Source organism: Oncorhynchus kisutch, linkage group LG5, assembly GCF_002021735.2.
Source record: "Oncorhynchus kisutch isolate 150728-3 linkage group LG5, Okis_V2, whole genome shotgun sequence".
Lineage (NCBI taxonomy): Eukaryota > Metazoa > Chordata > Actinopteri > Salmoniformes > Salmonidae > Oncorhynchus > Oncorhynchus kisutch.
In genome coordinates, this window is record NC_034178.2 from 57925577 (window position 1) to 57946727 (window position 21151).

At 44.4% G+C, this 21151-nt stretch overlaps 1 protein-coding gene across 1 annotated transcript in view; it reads left to right on the forward strand.

Moving 5' to 3' along the window:
* The window catches only part of LOC116374224 (uncharacterized), a 22094-nt gene extending 1360 nt beyond the window's left edge, over positions 1-20734 (forward strand). Inside the window, exons 2-6 of the mRNA XM_031825489.1 lie at positions 4750-5009; positions 5180-5291; positions 15288-15383; positions 15656-16170; positions 16358-20734. Of these exons, the coding sequence (XP_031681349.1) occupies positions 4750-5009; positions 5180-5291; positions 15288-15383; positions 15656-16170; positions 16358-17867 (2493 nt within the window). The 3' untranslated portion in view covers positions 17868-20734. The remainder of the gene's footprint in view (positions 1-4749; positions 5010-5179; positions 5292-15287; positions 15384-15655; positions 16171-16357) is intronic.
* Positions 20735-21151: the final 417 nt, after the last annotated feature.

Below are 21151 nucleotides of genomic sequence, written 5' to 3' on the forward strand. Positions count from 1 at the left end.
TTTCGTCTCTCTCCTTTCTGTCATCCCTCTTTCCTCCTCTCCTTTCTGTCATCCCTCTTTCCTCTCTCTCCTTTCTGTTCATCCCTCTTTCCTTCTCTCCCTTACTTGTCATCCCTCTTCCTCCTCTCTCCTTTCTGTCATCCCCTCTCCTCTCTCTCTTTCTGTCATCCCTCTTTCCTATCTCTCCTTTCTGTCATCCCTCTTTTTCTCTCTCCTTTCTGTCATCCCTCTTTCGTCTCCTCCTTTCTGTCATCCCTCTTTCCTCCCCTCCTTTCTGTCATCCTCTTTCCTCTCTCTTCCTTTATGTCCATCCCTCTTCCTCTCTCTCCTTTGTCATCCCTCTTTCCTCTCTCTCCTTTCTGTCATCCCTCTTTCCCTCTCTCCTTTCTGTCATCCCTCTTTTCCTCTCTCTCCTTTCTGTCATCTCTCTTTCCCTCCTCTCCTTTCTGTCATCCCTCTTTCCTCTCTCTCTTTCTGTCATCCCTCTTTCCTCTCCCTCCTTTCTGTCATCCCTCTTTCCTCCCTCTCCTTTCTGTCATCCCTCTTCCTCTCTCTCCTTTCTGTCATCCCTCTTTCCTCTTCTCCTTCTGTCATCCCTCTTTCCCCTCTCTTCCTTTTCTGTCATCCCTCTTTCCTCTCTCTCCTTTCTGTCATGCCTCTTTCCTCTCTCTCCTTTCTCTGTCATCCCTTTCCTCTCTCTCCTTTCTGTCATCCCTCTTTCCTCTCTCTCCTTTCTGTCATCCCCTCTTCCTCCTCTCTTTCTGTCATCCTTTCCTCTTCCTTTCTGTCATCCTCTTTCCTCTCTCTCCTTCTGGTCATCCCTCACTCTCAGAATCATGTGTGGTTAAGTCCATAAGCTGTGAGAGGTAGGGGCACTGAGGTGCAGCAGAGCCCTCTGAAAAATCACAATAATGAATTAACAATAAAAACATCCCCAAAACTACTTCCCCAGCTATGGATTCTGCTCCAATCCTATGGGGGAGAGGGGAGTTCTGGAGTGTTTTACTGCCCTCTTCTGGTATGGAGAAGGAACCTTCAGTATTTAGGCAGGAGTATAGATGATCTAAAGACCAGACCTGATACCTGTCCTGAAGCATGTTCACAACACCATGTCTTCTGTCTACCTGTGTTTTAACCTCCTCGTCATCAAACACTCCCTCCTCCATCGGCTCCCTTTTTCACTGTTCATCTTTCTGCGTTCCTCGTTTTCTGTCTTTATTTCCTTCTCCTTTCTCTTACTCCCTTACTCTCTCTCTCTCTCTCTCTCTCTATCTCTCTGCCCCTCTCTCTCTCTCTCTCTCTCTCTCTCTCTCTCTCTCTCTCTCTCTCTCTCTCTCTCTATCTCCTCTCTCTCTCTATCTCTCTGGCCTCTCTCTCTCTCTCTCTCTCGTCGCTCTCGCTCTCACACTCACTAACTCACTCACCCACCCACCCGCCTCACACAATCACCCACCCGCCTCACACAATCACCCTCCCGCCTCAATCTCTGGTACACACCCTCCCCTCAACTGTAACTCAACCCCTCCCTCCAGCGTTCTCTCCAATCCCTGTGGGTTCCTTGGCCCATAATATTATTAGAAAGTGTTCACCCTCCAATATCCCTCTCTCAGCTGGCTGTACTGGGGTAATGATTGGTAGTCTACCTACCGCACACACACACACACACACACACACACATACACACACACACACACCAACACACACACAAACACACACACACACACACACACCAACACACACCACAAACGCACACACACACACAAATCTTGGCTTCGAGCTTTGAAAACGAACCACCCAGGGATTTAGCACAAACTAATGATAATAATTTGATCCTGCTGCCAAGCTGGCTAGGCACACACACACACACACACACACACACAACACACACACACACACAACACACACACACACACACACACACACACACACACACACACACACACACACACACACACACACACACATACACACCATCAATAAGCGATGTATCCCTGTTGAATTATGCATCCAATGGCCTCTTTTTTGTCATTCCGGACAAAATGCTACAGCCAATCACATTAGCATGCCAAACAGCGTTTGCTAAAAGCTTTTTAAACGTAATGCTGCAGCATTAATAGCCTCCCTGCCTCTAACTTGGTGTGTGATTCTGAAAAGTTGGCAGGCGCCCACTCAGCCTCTACCAGTTAGGACCTCTGCCCCCTCTGCAAGGCCCATTCGTGGGTCTGTCAGAAAGCATTTTCTCAATTCATTATCTCGGTTAAGGGTGAGTCAGGGAGGGAGGGAGGGAGGGAGGCCAGAAACAGTAAGCCTTTAGCAGAGAACCCACTGAGAGTTTTGAACGCCCAATATGGCGCTCAGTGTTCTAGACACAGCCGAGCTAAACTAGCGTTGTATTACATCGAGTCTGTACAGGTTCCTGTTCTCATCCTGTGTCCATTATTACATCCAGTCTGTACAGGTTCCTGTTCTCATCCTGTGTCCATTATTACATCCAGTCTGTACAGGTTCCTGTTCTCATCCTGTGTCCATTATTACATCCAGTCTGTACAGGTTCCTGTTCTCATCCTGTGTCTTATTACATCCAGTCTGTACAGGTTCCTGTTCTCATCCTGTGTCCATTATTACATCCAGTCTGTACAGGTTCCTGTTCTCATCCTGGTCCATTATTACATCCAGTCTGTACAGATTCCTGTTCTCATCCTGGTCCATTATTACATCCAGTCTGTACAGGTTCCTGTTCTCATCCTGTGTCCATTATTATATCCAGTCTGTACAGGTTCCTGTTCTCATCCTGTGTCCATTATTACATCCAGTCTGATTTTGTACGTTTGCCCACTGACAAAGAAATGATCCGTCTATAATTTTAATGGTAGGTTTATTTGAAACAGTGAGAGACAGAATAACAACAAAAAGAATCCAGAATAACGCACGTCAAACATGTTATAATTGATTTGATCATTTCTTGTCAGTCGGGCAAACTGACAAAATCAGCAGGGGATCAAATACTTTTTTCCCTCACTGTATATCTTGTACTGTTATAATCTGTTGGTCTGTAAGGAGGTTCATATATCTGGTTGTACTGTTATATCTGTTGGTCTGTAAGGAGGTTAATATATCTGTTGGTCTGTAAGGAGGATCATATATCTGTTGGTCTGTAAGGAGGTTCATATATCTGTTGGTCTGTAAGGAGGTTCATATATCTGTTGTCAGTAAGGAGGTTCATATATCTGTTGGTCTGTAAGGAGGTCATATATCTGTTGGTCTGTAATGAGGTTCATATATCTGTTGGTCTGTAAGGAGGTTCATATATCTTGGTCAGTAAGGAGGTTCATATATCTGTTTGGTCAGTAAGGAGGTTCATATATCTGTTGGTCTGTAATGAGGTTCATATATCTGTTGGTCTGTAATGAGGATCATATATCTGTTGGTCTGTAATGAGGTTCATATATCTGTTGGTCTGTAATGAGGTTCATATATCTGTTGGTCAGTAATGAGGTTCATATATCTGTTGGTCTGTAATGAGGTTCATATATCTGTTGGTCTGTAATGAGGTTCATATATCTTCTTGTGCCTGTGTATTTGTCCATGTTCTGTAATTTTTCTGGTGTTGATTTGTTTTTTCAATCTTACGTGTTTGGTGTTGTGCAGGGTTTTGTTCCATACCTACACTTATGTGAGTGTTGTTACAGCACATTGTGTCTGATGTTCTGATATGTGAGTCATTTCACTGTCTTGGTGATTTGTCAGAGTGAGTGAGTGAGTGAGTGAGTGAGTGAGTGACTGAGGTGTGTGTGTGCGGGGGTGTGTGTGTGAGGGTGGGGGTGTATAGAAGTGGAAGTGCTCTCTGCTCACAAGTCCTTGTCTGTTCTCTATCTAGATCCCTCTAGCAGAGATGGAAGTGCTCTCTCTTTCTCTGTCTTGTCTCTGTCTCCCTCTGTCTCTATCTCNAGTGATAGGGAGTAGTTCTGAAATGCTGTGTACAACTGTCACTCTGGTTGGGTTAGGTCATGTGTTGTTAGCTCACGGCTCTAGTGGCATGGCTCTGGTGCTATGCTTGGCATCGGGTACAACGTAGAAGGGTTGGGTCATGTGTTGTTAGCTCACGGCTCTAGTGGCATGGCTCTGGTGCTATGCTTGGCATCGGGTACAACGTAGAAGGGTTGGGTCATGTGTTGTTAGCTCACGGCTCTAGTGGCATGGCTCTGGTGCTATGCTTGGCATCGGGTACAACGTAGAAGGGTTGGGTCATGTGTTGTTAGCTCACGGCTCTAGTGGCATGGCTCTGGTGCTATGCTTGGCATCGGGTACAACGTAGAAGGGTTGGGTCATGTGTTGTTAGCTCACGGCTCTAGTGGCATGGCTCTGGTGCTATGCTTGGCATCGGGTACAACGTAGAAGGGTTGGGTCATGTGTTGTTAGCTCACGGCTCTAGTGGCATGGCTCTGGTGCTATGCTTGGCATCGGGTACAACGTAGAAGGGTTGGGTCATGTGTTGTTAGCTCACGGCTCTAGTGGCATGGCTCTGGTGCTATGCTTGGCATCGGGTACAACGTAGAAGCCAGGTATCGAATCCCAAATGTTTTGTTTTTCGTCTTGGGTTGTAACCCTTTAGTTTTCATCTCTGCATCCCCTCCCTTGTTTTGAGTGTTCTCCAGAGTAGATGAGTCACTTCTGAACCCCCACAATGCATCCCTGGTGCACTATATGGGGAATAGGATGTCATCTGTGTGTCTCTGTGTCTCCTCACAGGTCAGTGGGCGGGATCTGAGTCACCTGACTAAACGGGATCTTTCTCACCTGAGCAAACGGGATGCTCTTAGAATCCTGGCTGCCTATGAGCACCCAATCACGCTGCAGATCAAGGGCCGGCGTGGGAGGGGTTATGGCTTACAGGACTGCAGCACGCAGACGGAAAGACACTGGGAGCCCCTCCCCCTGGCCCCCCACCTGGCCCTGCACAGTCTGGGGGTCACAGCAGCCGAGACCATGTCCAGGGTCAACCCAGACGGGTAGAGTCAAAGATAGAGGGACACACACACACACACACACACACACGCTAACACACAGACAAATGCTCTCTCTGTCTCTCTCTCTCTCACACACACACACACACACTTCAGATGTCTATAAAATTAGATTAATGTTAGATTTATTGACTCGACTTCTCTCTTTCTCTCAGACACTACTGCAGCCACATGAGTCTTCCTCGTGATCACCGTGACAACGGGAGATATGAGTACCTGCCCAACGCTCCACAAGACATAGAGGACATGGATCCACTGGGCTACCAGGTGAGACAAAACACACACACACACACACACACACACACACACACACACACACACACACACACACACACACACACACACACACACACACACACACACACACACACACACACACACACACACACACACACACACACACACACACACTAGTAGTAGTAGGATGCCATTTAGTTTTGAATGAAAGATAATCACTTGATGTTGCCAGCCAAAGCCATACCCTATAGTCTACAAGGTCTACACATGTGGGCACTCTGTTTGTGAGTGTACCACCATTCATCACTCAGTACCTGTATCAGTTACAAGACACATCAATTAAAGGCCTTACACCAGTGTTAAATCCTGCACCCCACTAATTATTGTGACTGATATGACTTATTCTGTCACTGGTGATAATAAAGCCAATAGAATTGACCCACTGTATTGTATGGTACAGCATATGTGACGGAAGTAGCTAGAACTACAGCATACTGTGTGTCTGTGTTGTTCTGTCCATTGAGAGGATGGAAATACATCTTCTATGGAAGAAAACTGTCATGTTAAATAAACAACACTGGGAAGCTTGTGTGGGTGTAGTGGTGGGCTGTATGGCTCTGAAGGTCAGAGTGTACACAGGGCTCTGAACAGGGGACTGCACTAGAGGAGGTTCAGAGCTTACTTCTCCAGGTTTGTTTGTTTGTGTGTGTGTGTGTGTATGTGGAATAAACTGTAGACATCCAAATAACCTTTTTGACTGAATAGAATCCAGATTGCAACTGTTTGGTCTGAATCAGGGCTAACGTCCAAAAGACCTGTGTCCAAATTGGAGTCTCTCTTGGAGGAAAAGCACCTTGAAGTTCGGTGATTAAGGCTTTAATGGCAAAATGCCTTTAAAACAAATGGAGCAGCCAACCCAGTCTGGAATTATACATGCTGCCACCAAGCATCTGAGACCTGAGTGGAACTATACACACACATGCACTCACACACACTCACACACAGACAAAGACGTACACATACAAATACAGTACACACAGACAAGCCTGATTGCTCAGGCCCAAACAGCCAGGATGCTATGCTGCATAAATAAAAGTAACCAAATCTAAATCACCACCACGTGTACATCTAAATCACCACCACATGTACATCTAAATCACCACCACATGTACATCTAAATCACCACCACATGTACATCTAAATCACCACCACATGTACATCTAAATCACCACCACATGTACATCTAAATCACCACCTGTATATCTACATACTGTCTGTGTACATCTAAATCACCACCACGTGTACATCTAAATCACCACCACCACGTGTACATCTAAATCACCACCACATGTACATCTAAATCACCACCACATGTACATCTAAATCACCACCACATGTACATCTAAATCACCACCACCACGTGTACATCTAAATCACCACCACCACGTGTACATCTAAATCACCACCACATGTACATCTAAATCACCACCACCACATGTACATCTAAATCACCACCACCACATGTACATCTAAATCACCACCACCACATGTACATCTAAATCACCACCACCACATGTACATCTAAATCACCACCTGTATATCTACATACTGTATGTGTACATCTAAATCACCACCACATGTACATCTAAATCACCACCACATGTACATCTAAATCACCACCACATGTACATCTAAATCACCACCACATGTACATCTAAATCACCACCACGTGTACATCTAAATCACCACCACATGTACATCTAAATCACCACCACATGTACAGTACATCTAAATCACCACCACCACGTGTACATCTAAATCACCACCACATGTACATCTAAATCACCACCACATGTACATCTAAATCACCACCACATGTACATCTAAATCACCACCAAATGTACATCTAAATCACCACCACCACATGTACATCTAAATCACCACCACCACATGTACATCTAAATCACCACCACATGTACATCTAAATCACCACCACCACATGTACATCTAAATCACCACCACCACATGTACATCTAAATCACCACCACATGTACATCTAAATCACCACCACATGTACATCTAAATCACCACCACGTGTACATCTAAATCACCACCACATGTACATCTAAATCACCACCACCACATGTACATCTAAATCACCACCACATGTACATCTAAATCACCACCACATGTACATCTAAATCACCACCACCACATGTACATCTAAATCACCACCACATGTACATCTAAATCACCACCACCACATGTACATCTAAATCACCACCACATGTACATCTAAATCACCACCACATGTACATCTAAATCACCACCACATGTACATCTAAATCACCACCTGTATATCTACATACTGTCTGTGTACATCTAATCACCACCACGTGTACATCTAAATCACCACCACCACGTGTACATCTAAATCACCACCACATGTACATCTAAATCACCACCACATGTACATCTAAATCACCACCACATGTACATCTAAATCACCACCACCACGTGTACATCTAAATCACCACCACCACGTGTACATCTAAATCACCACCACGTGTACATCTAAATCACCACCACCACATGTACATCTAAATCACCACCACCACATGTACATCTAAATCACCACCTGTATATCTACATACTGTATGTGTACATCTAAATCACCACCACATGTACATCTAAATCACCACCACATGTACATCTAAATCACCACCACATGTACATCTAAATCACCACCACATGTACATCTAAATCACCACCACGTGTACATCTAAATCACCACCACATGTACATCTAAATCACCACCACATGTACAGTACATCTAAATCACCACCACCACGTGTACATCTAAATCACCACCACATGTACAACTAAATCACCACCACATGTACATCTAAATCACCACCACATGTACATCTAAATCACCACCAAATGTACATCTAAATCACCACCACCACATGTACATCTAAATCACCACCACCACATGTACATCTAAATCACCACCACATGTACATCTAAATCACCACCACATGTACATCTAAATCACCACCACCACATGTACATCTAAATCACCACCACATGTACATCTAAATCACCACCACATGTACATCTAAATCACCACCACGTGTACATCTAAATCACCACCACATGTACATCTAAATCACCACCACCACATGTACATCTAAATCACCACCACATGTACATCTAAATCACCACCACATGTACATCTAAATCACCACCACCACATGTACATCTAAATCACCACCACATGTACATCTAAATCACCACCACCACATGTACATCTAAATCACCACCACATGTACATCTAAATCACCACCACCACATGTACATCTAAATCACCACCACATGTACATCTAAATCACCACCACCACATGTACATCTAAATCACCACCACGTGTACATCTAAATCACCACCACAGGTACATCTAAATCACCACCACATGTACATCTAAATCACCACCACCACATGTACATCTAAATCACCACCTGTATATCTACATACTGTCTGTGTACATCTAAATCACCACCACCACGTGTACATCTAAATCACCACCACGTGTACATCTAAATCACCACCACGTGTACATCTAAATCACCACCACATGTACATCTAAATCACCACATGTACATCTAAATCACCACCACATGTACATCTAAATCACCACCACATATACATCTAAATCACCACCACGTGTACATCTAAATCACCACCACGTGTACATCTAAATCACCACCACGTGTACATCTAAATCACCACCACATGTACATCTAAATCACCACCACATGTACATCTAAATCACCACCACCACATGTACATCTAAATCACCACCACATGTACATCTAAATCACCACCACCACATGTACATCTAAATCACCACCACATGTACATCTAAATCACCACCACGTGTACATCTAAATCACCACCACATGTACATCTAAATCACCACCACCACATGTACATCTAAATCACCACCACATGTACATCTAAATCACCACCTGTATATCTACATACTGTCTGTGTACATCTAAATCACCTCCACATGTACAGTACATCTAAATCACCACCACATTTACAGTACATCTAAATCACCACCACGTGTACATCTAAATCACCACCACCACGTGTACATCTAAATCACCACCACATGTACATCTAAATCACCACCATATGTACATCTAAATCACCACCACCACGTGTACATCTAAATCACCACCACCACGTGTACATCTAAATCACCACCACATGTACATCTAAATCACCACCACCACATGTACATCTAAATCACCACCTGTATATCTACATACTGTATGTGTACATCTAAATCACCACCACATGTACATCTAAATCACCACCACCACATGTACATCTAAATCACCACCACCACATGTACATCTAAATCACCACCTGTATATCTACATACTGTATGTGTACATCTAAATCACCACCACATGTACATCTAAATCACCACCACATGTACATCTAAATCACCACAACATGTACATCTAAATCACCACCACATGTACATCTAAATCACCACCACATGTACATCTAAATCACCACCACGTGTACATCTAAATCACCACCACATGTACATCTAAATCACCACCACATGTACATCTAAATCACCACCACCACATGTACATCTAAATCACCACCACATGTACATCTAAATCACCACCTGTATATCTACATACTGTCTGTGTACATCTAAATCACCACCACCACGTGTACATCTAAATCACCACCACGTGTACATCTAAATCACCACCACATGTACATCTAAATCACCACCACATGTACATCTAAATCACCACCTGTATATCTACATACTGTCTGTGTACATCTAAATCAGCACCACCACATGTACATCTAAATCACCACCACATGTACATCTAAATCACCACCACCACATGTACATCTAAATCACCACCACGTGTACATCTAAATCACCACCACGTGTACATCTAAATCACCACCACATGTACATCTAAATCACCACCACCACATGTACATCTAAATCACCACCACCACATGTACATCTAAATCACCACCACATGTACATCTAAATCACCACCACCACATGTACATCTAAATCACCACCACATGTACATCTAAATCACCACCTGTATATCTACATACTGTCTGTGTACATCTAAATCACCTCCACATGTACAGTACATCTAAATCACCACCACATTTACAGTACATCTAAATCACCACCACCACGTGTACATCTAAATCACCACCACCACGTGTACATCTAAATCACCACCACATGTACATCTAAATCACCACCACCACGTGTACATCTAAATCACCACCACCACGTGTACATCTAAATCACCACCACATGTACATCTAAATCACCACCACCACATGTACATCTAAATCACCACCACCACATGTACATCTAAATCACCACCACCACATGTACATCTAAATCACCACCTGTATATCTACATACTGTATGTGTACATCTAAATCACCACCACATGTACATCTAAATCACCACCACCACATGTACATCTAAATCACCACCACCACATGTACATCTAAATCACCACCTGTATATCTACATACTGTATGTGTACATCTAAATCACCACCACAAGTACATCTAAATCACCACCACATGTACATCTAAATCACCACAACATGTACATCTAAATCACCACCACATGTACATCTAAATCACCACCACATGTACATCTAAATCACCACCACATGTACATCTAAATCACCACCACCACATGTACATCTAAATCACCACCACATGTACATCTAAATCACCACCACCACATGTACATCTAAATCACCACCACATGTACATCTAAATCACCACCACCACATGTACATCTAAATCACCACCACATGTACATCTAAATCACCACCACCACATGTACATCTAAATCACCACCACATGTACATCTAAATCACCACCACCACGTGTACATCTAAATCACCACCACGTGTACATCTAAATCACCACCACGTGTACATCTAAATCACCACCACGTGTACATCTAAATCACCACCACATGTACATCTAAATCACCACCACATGTACATCTAAATCACCACCACGTGTACATCTAAATCACCACCACATGTACATCTAAATCACCACCACATGTACATCTAAATCACCACCACATGTACATCTAAATCACCACCACGTGTACATCTAAATCACCACCACGTGTACATCTAAATCACCACCACATGTACATCTAAATCACCACCACATGTACATCTAAATCACCACCACCACATGTACATCTAAATCACCACCACCACATGTACATCTAAATCACCACCACCACATGTACATCTAAATCACCACCACATGTACATCTAAATCACCACCTGTATATCTACATACTGTCTGTGTACATCTTAATCACCACCACCACGTGTACAGCTAAATCACCACCACGTGTACATCTAAATCACCACCACGTGTACATCTAAATCACCACCACGTGTACATCTAAATCACCACCACGTGTACATCTAATCACCACCCACGTGTACATCTAAATCACCACCACCACATGTACATCTAAATCACCACCACCACATGTACATCTAAATCACCACCACCACATGTACATCTAAATCACCACCACATGTACATCTAAATCACCACCACATGTACATCTAAATCACCACCACATGTACATCTAAATCACCACCACCACATGTACATCTAAATCACCACCACATGGACATCTAAATCACCACCACCACATGTACATCTAAATCACCACCACGTGTACATCTAAATCACCACCACATGTACATCTAAATCACCACCACATGTACATCTAAATCACCACCTCCATATGTACATCTAAATCACCACCACATGTACATCTAAATCACCACCTGTATGTCTACATACTGTCTGTGTACATCTAAATCACCACCACCACGTGTACATCTAAATCACCACCACGTGTACATCTAAATCACCACCACGTGTACATCTAAATCACCACCACGTGTACATCTAAATCACCACCACGTGTACATCTAAATCACCACCACGTGTACATCTAAATCACCACCACGTGTACATCTAAATCACCACCACGTGTACATCTAAATCACCACCACATGTACATCTAAATCACCACCACATGTACATCTAAATCACCACCACGTGTACATCTAAATCACCACCACGTGTACATCTAAATCACCACCACCACATGTACATCTAAATCACCACCACCACATGTACATCTAAATCACCACCACCACATGTACATCTAAATCACCACCACATGTACATCTAAATCACCACCACGTGTACATCTAAATCACCACCACATGTACATCTAAATCACCACCACGTGTACATCTAAATCACCACCACATGTACATCTAAATCACCACCACATGTACATCTAAATCACCACCACCACATGTACATCTAAATCACCACCACCACATGTACATCTAAATCACCACCACCACATGTACATCTAAATCACCACCACATGTACATCTAAATCACCACCTGTATATCTACATACTGTCTGTGTACATCTAAATCACCACCACCACGTGTACATCTAAATCACCACCACGTGTACATCTAAATCACCACCACGTGTACATCTAAATCACCACCACATGTACATCTAAATCACCACCTGTATATCTACATACTGTCTGTGTATATCTAAATCACCACCACCACGTGTACATCTAAATCACCACCACCACGTGTACATCTAAATCACCACCACCACGTGTACATCTAAATCACCACCACATGTACATCTAAATCACCACCTGTATATCTACATACTGTCTGTGTACATCTAAATCACCACCACCACGTGTACATCTAAATCACCACCACGTGTACATCTAAATCACCACCACGTGTACATCTAAATCACCACCACATGTACATCTAAATCACCACCTGTATATCTACATACTGTCTGTGTATATCTAAATCACCACCACCACGTGTACATCTAAATCACCACCACATGTACATCTAAATCACCACCTGTATATCTACATACTGTCTGTGTACATCTAAATCACCACCACCACGTGTACATCTAAATCACCACCACCACGTGTACATCTAAATCACCACCACATGTACATCTAAATCACCACCTGTATATCTACATACTGTCTGTGTACATCTAAATCACCACCACCACGTGTACATCTAAATCACCACCACCACGTGTACATCTAAATCACCACCACCACGTGTACATCTAAATCACCACCACATGTACATCTAAATCACCACCTGTATATCTACATACTGTCTGTGTACATCTAAATCACCACCACCACGTGTACATCTAAATCACCACCACCCGCGTGTACATCTAAATCACCACCACCACGTGTACATCTAAATCACCACCACATGTACATCTAAATCACCACCACCACGTGTACATCTAAATCACCACCACCACGTGTACATCTAAATCACCACCACCACGTGTACATCTAAATCACCACCACCACGTGTACATCTAAATCACCACCACGTGTACATCTAAATCACCACCACATGTACATCTAAATCACCACCTGTATATCTACATACTGTCTGTGTATATCTAAATCACCACCACCACGTGTACATCTAAATCACCACCACATGTACATCTAAATCACCACCTGTATATCTACATACTGTCTGTGTACATCTAAATCACCACCACCACGTGTACATCTAAATCACCACCACCACGTGTACATCTAAATCACCACCACATGTACATCTAAATCACCACCTGTATATCTACATACTGTCTGTGTACATCTAAATCACCACCACCACGTGTACATCTAAATCACCACCACCACGTGTACATCTAAATCACCACCACCACGTGTACATCTAAATCACCACCACATGTACATCTAAATCACCACCTGTATATCTACATACTGTCTGTGTACATCTAAATCACCACCACCACGTGTACATCTAAATCACCACCACCACGTGTACATCTAAATCACCACCACATGTACATCTAAATCACCACCTGTATATCTACATACTGTCTGTGTACATCTAAATCACCACCACCACGTGTACATCTAAATCACCACCACCACGTGTACATCTAAATCACCACCACCGTGTGTACATCTAAATCACCACCACCACGTGTACATCTAAATCACCACCACATGTACATCTAAATCACCACCACCACGTGTACATCTAAATCACCACCACCACGTGTACATCTAAATCACCACCACCACGTGTACATCTAAATCACCACCACCACGTGTACATCTAAATCACCACCACCACGTGTACATCTAAATCACTACCACCACGTGTACATCTAAATCACCACCACCACGTGTACATTTAAATCACCACCACCACGTGTACATCTAAATCACCACCACCACGTGTACATCTAAATCACCACGTGTACATCTAAATCACCACCACGTGTACATCTAAATCACCACCCCATTTACATCTAAATCACCACCACATCTACATCACACATTCACACGGACACACAGTCACACAGTCACAAACAGAACTCACGTGTTCAGTGGGTGGAATGTGAGCTGTGCCTAATGAAATCCCCTTGGAGAATGGAAGGATGCTCAGCTTAGAGAGACAGAGGGAAAAACACACTCCTCTCTCCCATCTACAAACATTTACTGTCTACAGACTGATTTAACCACTGCAAAACACAAGCCTCAGTTCAGTCAATCTGGATTGCAAACCTACTGCATGTGATGCAGTTCCATTAAAGGCCATATTTAATAATCAGGACTCTTGATAACATAGGGATATTTTGGGGATATTTTTGGGGGAGAGAGGCTGGATGAACATTTGAATTACATAACCAAAGTTCTAGAATTAGCATAAAAAATTAAATGCTTGTTTATTCATGTAAACACACATTATTCACAGTTAGTTAAACATTGATTAACCGTTCTTTCTCTCTCTCTCTCCCTAAGGACCCAGAGCTGGACCATCGTGTTCCAAGGGATCAGAGCTGTTTGACTGGCTGCTGCAACACCAACCTTGAGGAGCCCAGCAGTTTCCACAGCCAGGTGTGTATGTGTGTCTGTGTACTGTATATCTACGTACTGTATGTATGTCTGTGTACTGTATATCTACATACTGTATGTGTGTCTGTGTACTGTATATCTACATACTGTATGTGTACTGTATATCTACACACTGTATGTGTGTCTGTGTACTGTATATCTACATACTGTAAGTGTGTCTGTGTACTGTATATCTACATACTGTATGTGTGTCTGTGTACTGTATATCTACATACTGTATGTGTGTGTGACTGTGTTCTCTCTCTCTCCTTCAGACTGAGGATGAGGACTATATGTTGGAGAAACCTCTGGGCTACCTACCTCTCCACCATGAGCTGGACAGCGGCCTGGGCTGGACCGACGGTAGCCTGCACCAGGGAGACCTCTCTGGCCTGGAGACAGAGGAGGGGGGTCTGGAGGAGTGTTACCCCAGGGGTGGAGGCTCCGGTGGGGGCCTCCTGGTCAGTGGAGGAGGGGGTGGAGGTGGTGGGTCTCCGTCCTCTGAATCCTTCATCTCGTCTGAGCTGAGTGACTCTGGCTTCCATAGCGTGAGCACCGGAGAGTTCCGCCGTTTCCAGAGGCTGTTAGAGAAACGCATGCGCCTGTACAATGCTCGTCTGCACCACCAAGGGGAGGTGTGTGCACGGGAGCGCCGCGACAGCTGGCAGAAGAACCACAGAGAGCTGCTGGAGGCCATCCCTGAGGCACTGACCATGCAGCCCCAGCACTCCTACCTCACACCTGGCCTGACTGCTCCATCCATGGGCCCTCCACCCCGAGGACTCTTCAGGTAGGAGCTTATCACCAGACTAACATCACTGTGATTATCATAGTTTATCATGATAACATGATCCATAACCATCCAAACCCCATCTTCAAAGTGTTCTCCATCCAGGGTTCAACGATGATAATGCAGGTTGTTCACCACGGTACCATTGTATTTATCGCTTCTGTGTCTAATAGTTCTGTTTCTTCAGGGTGTCGTCTGTCCAGTTCCGGAAAGCGGATCGTCCCTGTCTGGGCAAACACAGCTCCAGCAGTGGCTCCCTCTTCAACCCCCAGCATACCCCTGGTCCCCTCTCTGTCCACGCCTCTGTCCTCTCCACCTGCAGTACCCCCTCCGGTCACCACAGGCTTCTGCTGCAGCACCAGGGCTCCAGCTCAGAGGGTCAGCTGAGGAGAAGCAGGACCCTCCACCACCGGGCTCCACCCCAGGAGCGTGTCAGACGGGCCAGTCACCCGTCCTCCCCCTCTTACGCCACCCTGCACCACTGTGGAGTAGCTTCACTTAGAGGCCTGGAGCTGGGCCTGCCTGAAGAGGGAGAACCAGAACTAGTGCTCAGACACCCAGCAGGACTTGCCCCCTCACCTCTGCACCATGCAACCTCTCCGGGGGAACACAGAGGGGCCATGCCCTTACCCAGGGGACATTACTGGGACAATAGTGGAGGCCGTGACCAGCTGGTTAATGACAGGAGGCAGCAGGAGAGGAGCTTCATGACAGACCTACCAGTGTGGGAGAGGGAGCGAGAGAGAGAAAGAGAGCAAGAAAGAGAACGAGAAAGAGAACAAGAGAAAGAAAGAGAGCGGGAAAGAGAAAAACAAAGGGAGAGAGGAAGAGAGGTGCACCGCTTCCACACCCTCAGCCACCCTCCCCAGACATCCATGGACATCCATGAGACATGGCCTAAACCAGCCAACCGTCTGTCCCGCCAGGGGTCCGGGGGTGGTGGGGGCCTCTACAGCACCCTGGAGAGCCACACTGGGTTCGGATCTGGGGTTGTTGGAGTGTCCAGGATGGGCTCCAATCCTAACCACAACCTTGATACTACCCCTAACACCAACCCCAACCTTCCTAACCCCAACCCCAACCTTCCTAACCCCAACCCCAACCTTCCTAACCCTAACCCTAACCTTCCTAACCCTAACCCTAACACCAACCCCAACCTTCCTAACCCTAACCCTAACGCAAGGGCTGTGAGGAACCAGATTCTCCGTGAGCGGGCATCGCGGCTAGCGGACGAGCGCAGCGGGATGAGTACAGATGAGGAGAGCCAGGAGGTGATGAGGGGGAGGTACTGGAGCCGCACTGAGAGACGGGAGCACCTCCTACTGGCCCGCGAGCAGAAACAACAACAACAACAGCAGGCCAGAGGGCAGCAGGCTTACACGAGGCCAGGAGCCAATGGAGGATCAGGATCTATGAGAGATACAGGGGTCAACACAAGAGGAGGAGCTATGGGTGGACAGGGGGGAGGAGTTATCCGAGAAGGAGAGGCTATGTCTGGAGGGGGAGGGTCTTTGGGAGACGGCCGGTGCAGCACGGTGCTGGAGCTCAGCCAAAAGAAGTTGAGTCGTCTGAGGAACAGGAAGCTGTTAGATGATTGGACGACGGTGGAGGAGCTGCTGACTCATGGGACGAGGCTGGGCACTGGGGAGGAGATGTCCCTCTGTCCCAGCTCACTACTGACTGTCACTACTGTATAGTGTGTCTCTGCGTGTATGTCTGTGTGTTTTTCCACCATAAAGCACCATGGACAATACATTTGTTTGAGGGTAAGTGTATGCGTGTGAGTATATAAGTGTGTGTCACCAATGTACAGCACCTCTGACAAAGTGTGTGTATGTGTCAGACCTTCTTACTGACTACTGCAACGCACTGCAAGTGTGTATCTATTACAATCTGTGTGCCTGTGTGAGAGAGGATCGGTCTGTGTGTGTCTGCACCATGTATGGCTACCTCATGCTCATGGGGTTTGTGAATCAATTTGAAACAATATAATATAATGTAATTTTGTTGATTTTATCTTTGGGTGTCTTTTGAGTGCAAAAATGCTGCCTGGTGACATTGATGAAACTCTTACATTTGGACTTTTCTAAAAGCAATACTGCATTGTAAGAGAATCCACCAGAAAACAGCAGCTTACTGGAGAGGAGATGCCACAACAAAGCTAGTGGAGAACTTTGTGGATTGATAACCACCCTACACAATCAATGTGTTTTTGTAACAGCGATCCCATTGACAGTCTGAATGGGGAATGGTGCTGCAGTAGAAGATTTTGCTACCGGATGTGATCGTGCTCAAACTACCTGGTACCCTTGATTGCACAACAACAAACGCAACCCATCCTATCATTGGAATGATGTTTACATTGCCTGTCTATTGAGGCATTCATTCTGTATTCTGAAGTGGTTGTTCCAGAGATAGGTACTGCAGAGTAGATGGTGTAGGCTGAGCTGGCCAGGGGTTAGTGGTTTGTTGCTGGAGGTCTCTGGAGGTCAGTGCTGTTGTTGTTTAGTACATATTCATTATGGAACGTACGGAACAACGCTCGGGTACAACGCTCGGGTACAACGCTAGGGAACAACGCTAGGGTACAACGCTCGGGTACAACGCTCGGGTTCAACACTGGTGGTGTGGTGTCACGCTCTAATGTCTGTCACATTTTGTTTCTCACTTAATTGTTCAATAGATAGGGGTCAGATGTCAAATAGGCTTATGACAGAGTTATACAGGATTATGTCAGGGTTATGTACACTTATGTCAGGGTTATGCAGGCTTATGTCAGGGCTATGCAGCAAATGTTAACTAAAGTCACTGTGGTAGGTACTACTCATACTATCATTGATAACTGAAATGAAAGGTGTGATCAGAGGTGGGATTTGCTTTTTGCGTAGCGTTATCAGCGTTATCAGGCTACAGGATCACACACCTTAATGCACTGTGTGTGTTTCTCACTCAGCGTGCATGTGATTCTTACACACACAGCAAGTAGGACTCACACCTGTCTGGTGTGGAGCTGAGAGGCAGAAAAAAAGAAGAAAGAAAGGAACAGAGAGAGAGAGAGAGAGAGAGAGAGAGAGAGAGAGAGAGAGAGAGAGAGGCATTAGGGGAGTGAGAGAGAGAGCGAGAGAGGCATTTAGGGGAGTGAGAGAGAGCGAGAGGGGCATTTAGGGGAGTGAGAGAGAGAGCGAGAGGGGCATTAGGGGAGTGAGAGAGAGAGCGAGAGGGGCATTAGGGGAGTGAGAGAGAGAGCGAGAGGGGCATTAGGAGGGAGAGAGAGATATATATATATATATATATATACAGTTGAAGTTGGAAATTTACAGTCATTAAAACTTATTTTTCAACCACTTCACAAATTTCTTGGTAACATACTATAGTTTTGGCAAGTCGCTTAGGACATCTACTTTGTGCAGGATACAAGTCATTTTTCCAACAATTGTTTACAGATTATTTCAGTTATAATTCACTGTATCAGAATTTCAGTGGGTCAGAAGTTTACATACACTAAGTGCTTTTAAACAGCTTTGGAAAATTATGTTATGGCTTTAGAAGCTTCGGATAGGCTAATTGACATAATTTGAGTCAATTGGAGGTGTACCTGTGGATGTATTTCAAGGCCTACCTTCAAACTCAGTGCAACTTTGCTTGACATCATGGAAAAGTGGCCATCACAAAGCCCTGACCTCAATCCTATAGAAAATGTGTGGGCAGAACTGAAAAAGCGTGTGCGAGCAAGGAGGCCTACAAACCTGACTCAGGAATGGGCCAAAATGCACCCAACTTATTGTGAGAATCTTGTGGAAGGCTACCTGAAACGTTTGGCCCAAGTTAAACCATTTAAAGGCAATGCTCCCAAATACTAATTGAGTGTATGTAAACTTCTGACCCACTGGGAATGTGATGAAAGAAATAAAAGCTGAAATAAATCAATCATTCTCTCTACTATTATTCTGACATTACACATTCTTAAATAAAGTGGTGATCCTAACTGACCTAAGACAGGGCATTTTTACTATGATTAAATGTCAGGAATTGTGAAAAACTGAGTTTAAAATGTATTTGGCTAAGGTTTATGTAAACTTACGACTTCAACTGTGTGTGTGTATATATATATATATATATATATATATATATGGATAAATAAATAAATAAAAAGAGAGAAAATGTTGGATTGCTCGTTCTCTCCTCAAGGTGTTCCACGTCACACTCGGCATGACTCAAACTCCCTGAATAATGGATGAGAAGATAGGATTTATTCCCTTCATCCCCCTCCTCCCTCTATATGTGAGGATTATCAAGGCTGAAAATAGCCCTCCTTTCCTAGGAGAATTGAAAGCACACAGGAGAGACACTTGTGTTTTAAAGCTCTGCACACCTCAGAGTTTCTCTACCCCCACTGTACTGTTTCCCCCCGGACTGTTTCCCCTCGGACTGTTTCCCCCTGGACTGTTTCCCCCCGGACTGTTTCCCTGCAAATCTCTGGTTCTGCTCATTTTCACTTTTCAGAAGACTCTTTTTGGAACATGAGGATGATGTACATGTGGTTGTAATAAAGATATTTTAATTAGCTTTTCTTTTTTTTTTTTACCTTTATTTTACTAGGCAAGTCAGTTAAGAACAAATTCTTATTTTCAATGACGGCCTAGGAACAGTGAGTTAACTGCCTGTTCAGGGGCAGAACGACAGATTTTGTACCTTGTCAGCTCGGGGATTTGAACTTGCAACCTTTTGGTTACTAGTCCAATGCTCTAACCACTAGGCTACCCTGCCAGTGTTTGAATTTAGATTCTACGATGTGATCAGATAAGGTGCATTTAGCTTAATCTATCCTTCCATAGAGCCTCATTACCTATTCTGTTCCTTCAGATTTGCTAAGACAGAAGGGGTAGGAGCTTGTTGTTTACTTTTCAGACTAGGCTAATCTGTTTAGTTCTCACAGCAGTTTGGCCTCCAGTCATTTTGTAAATCTGTATTATTATAGAGT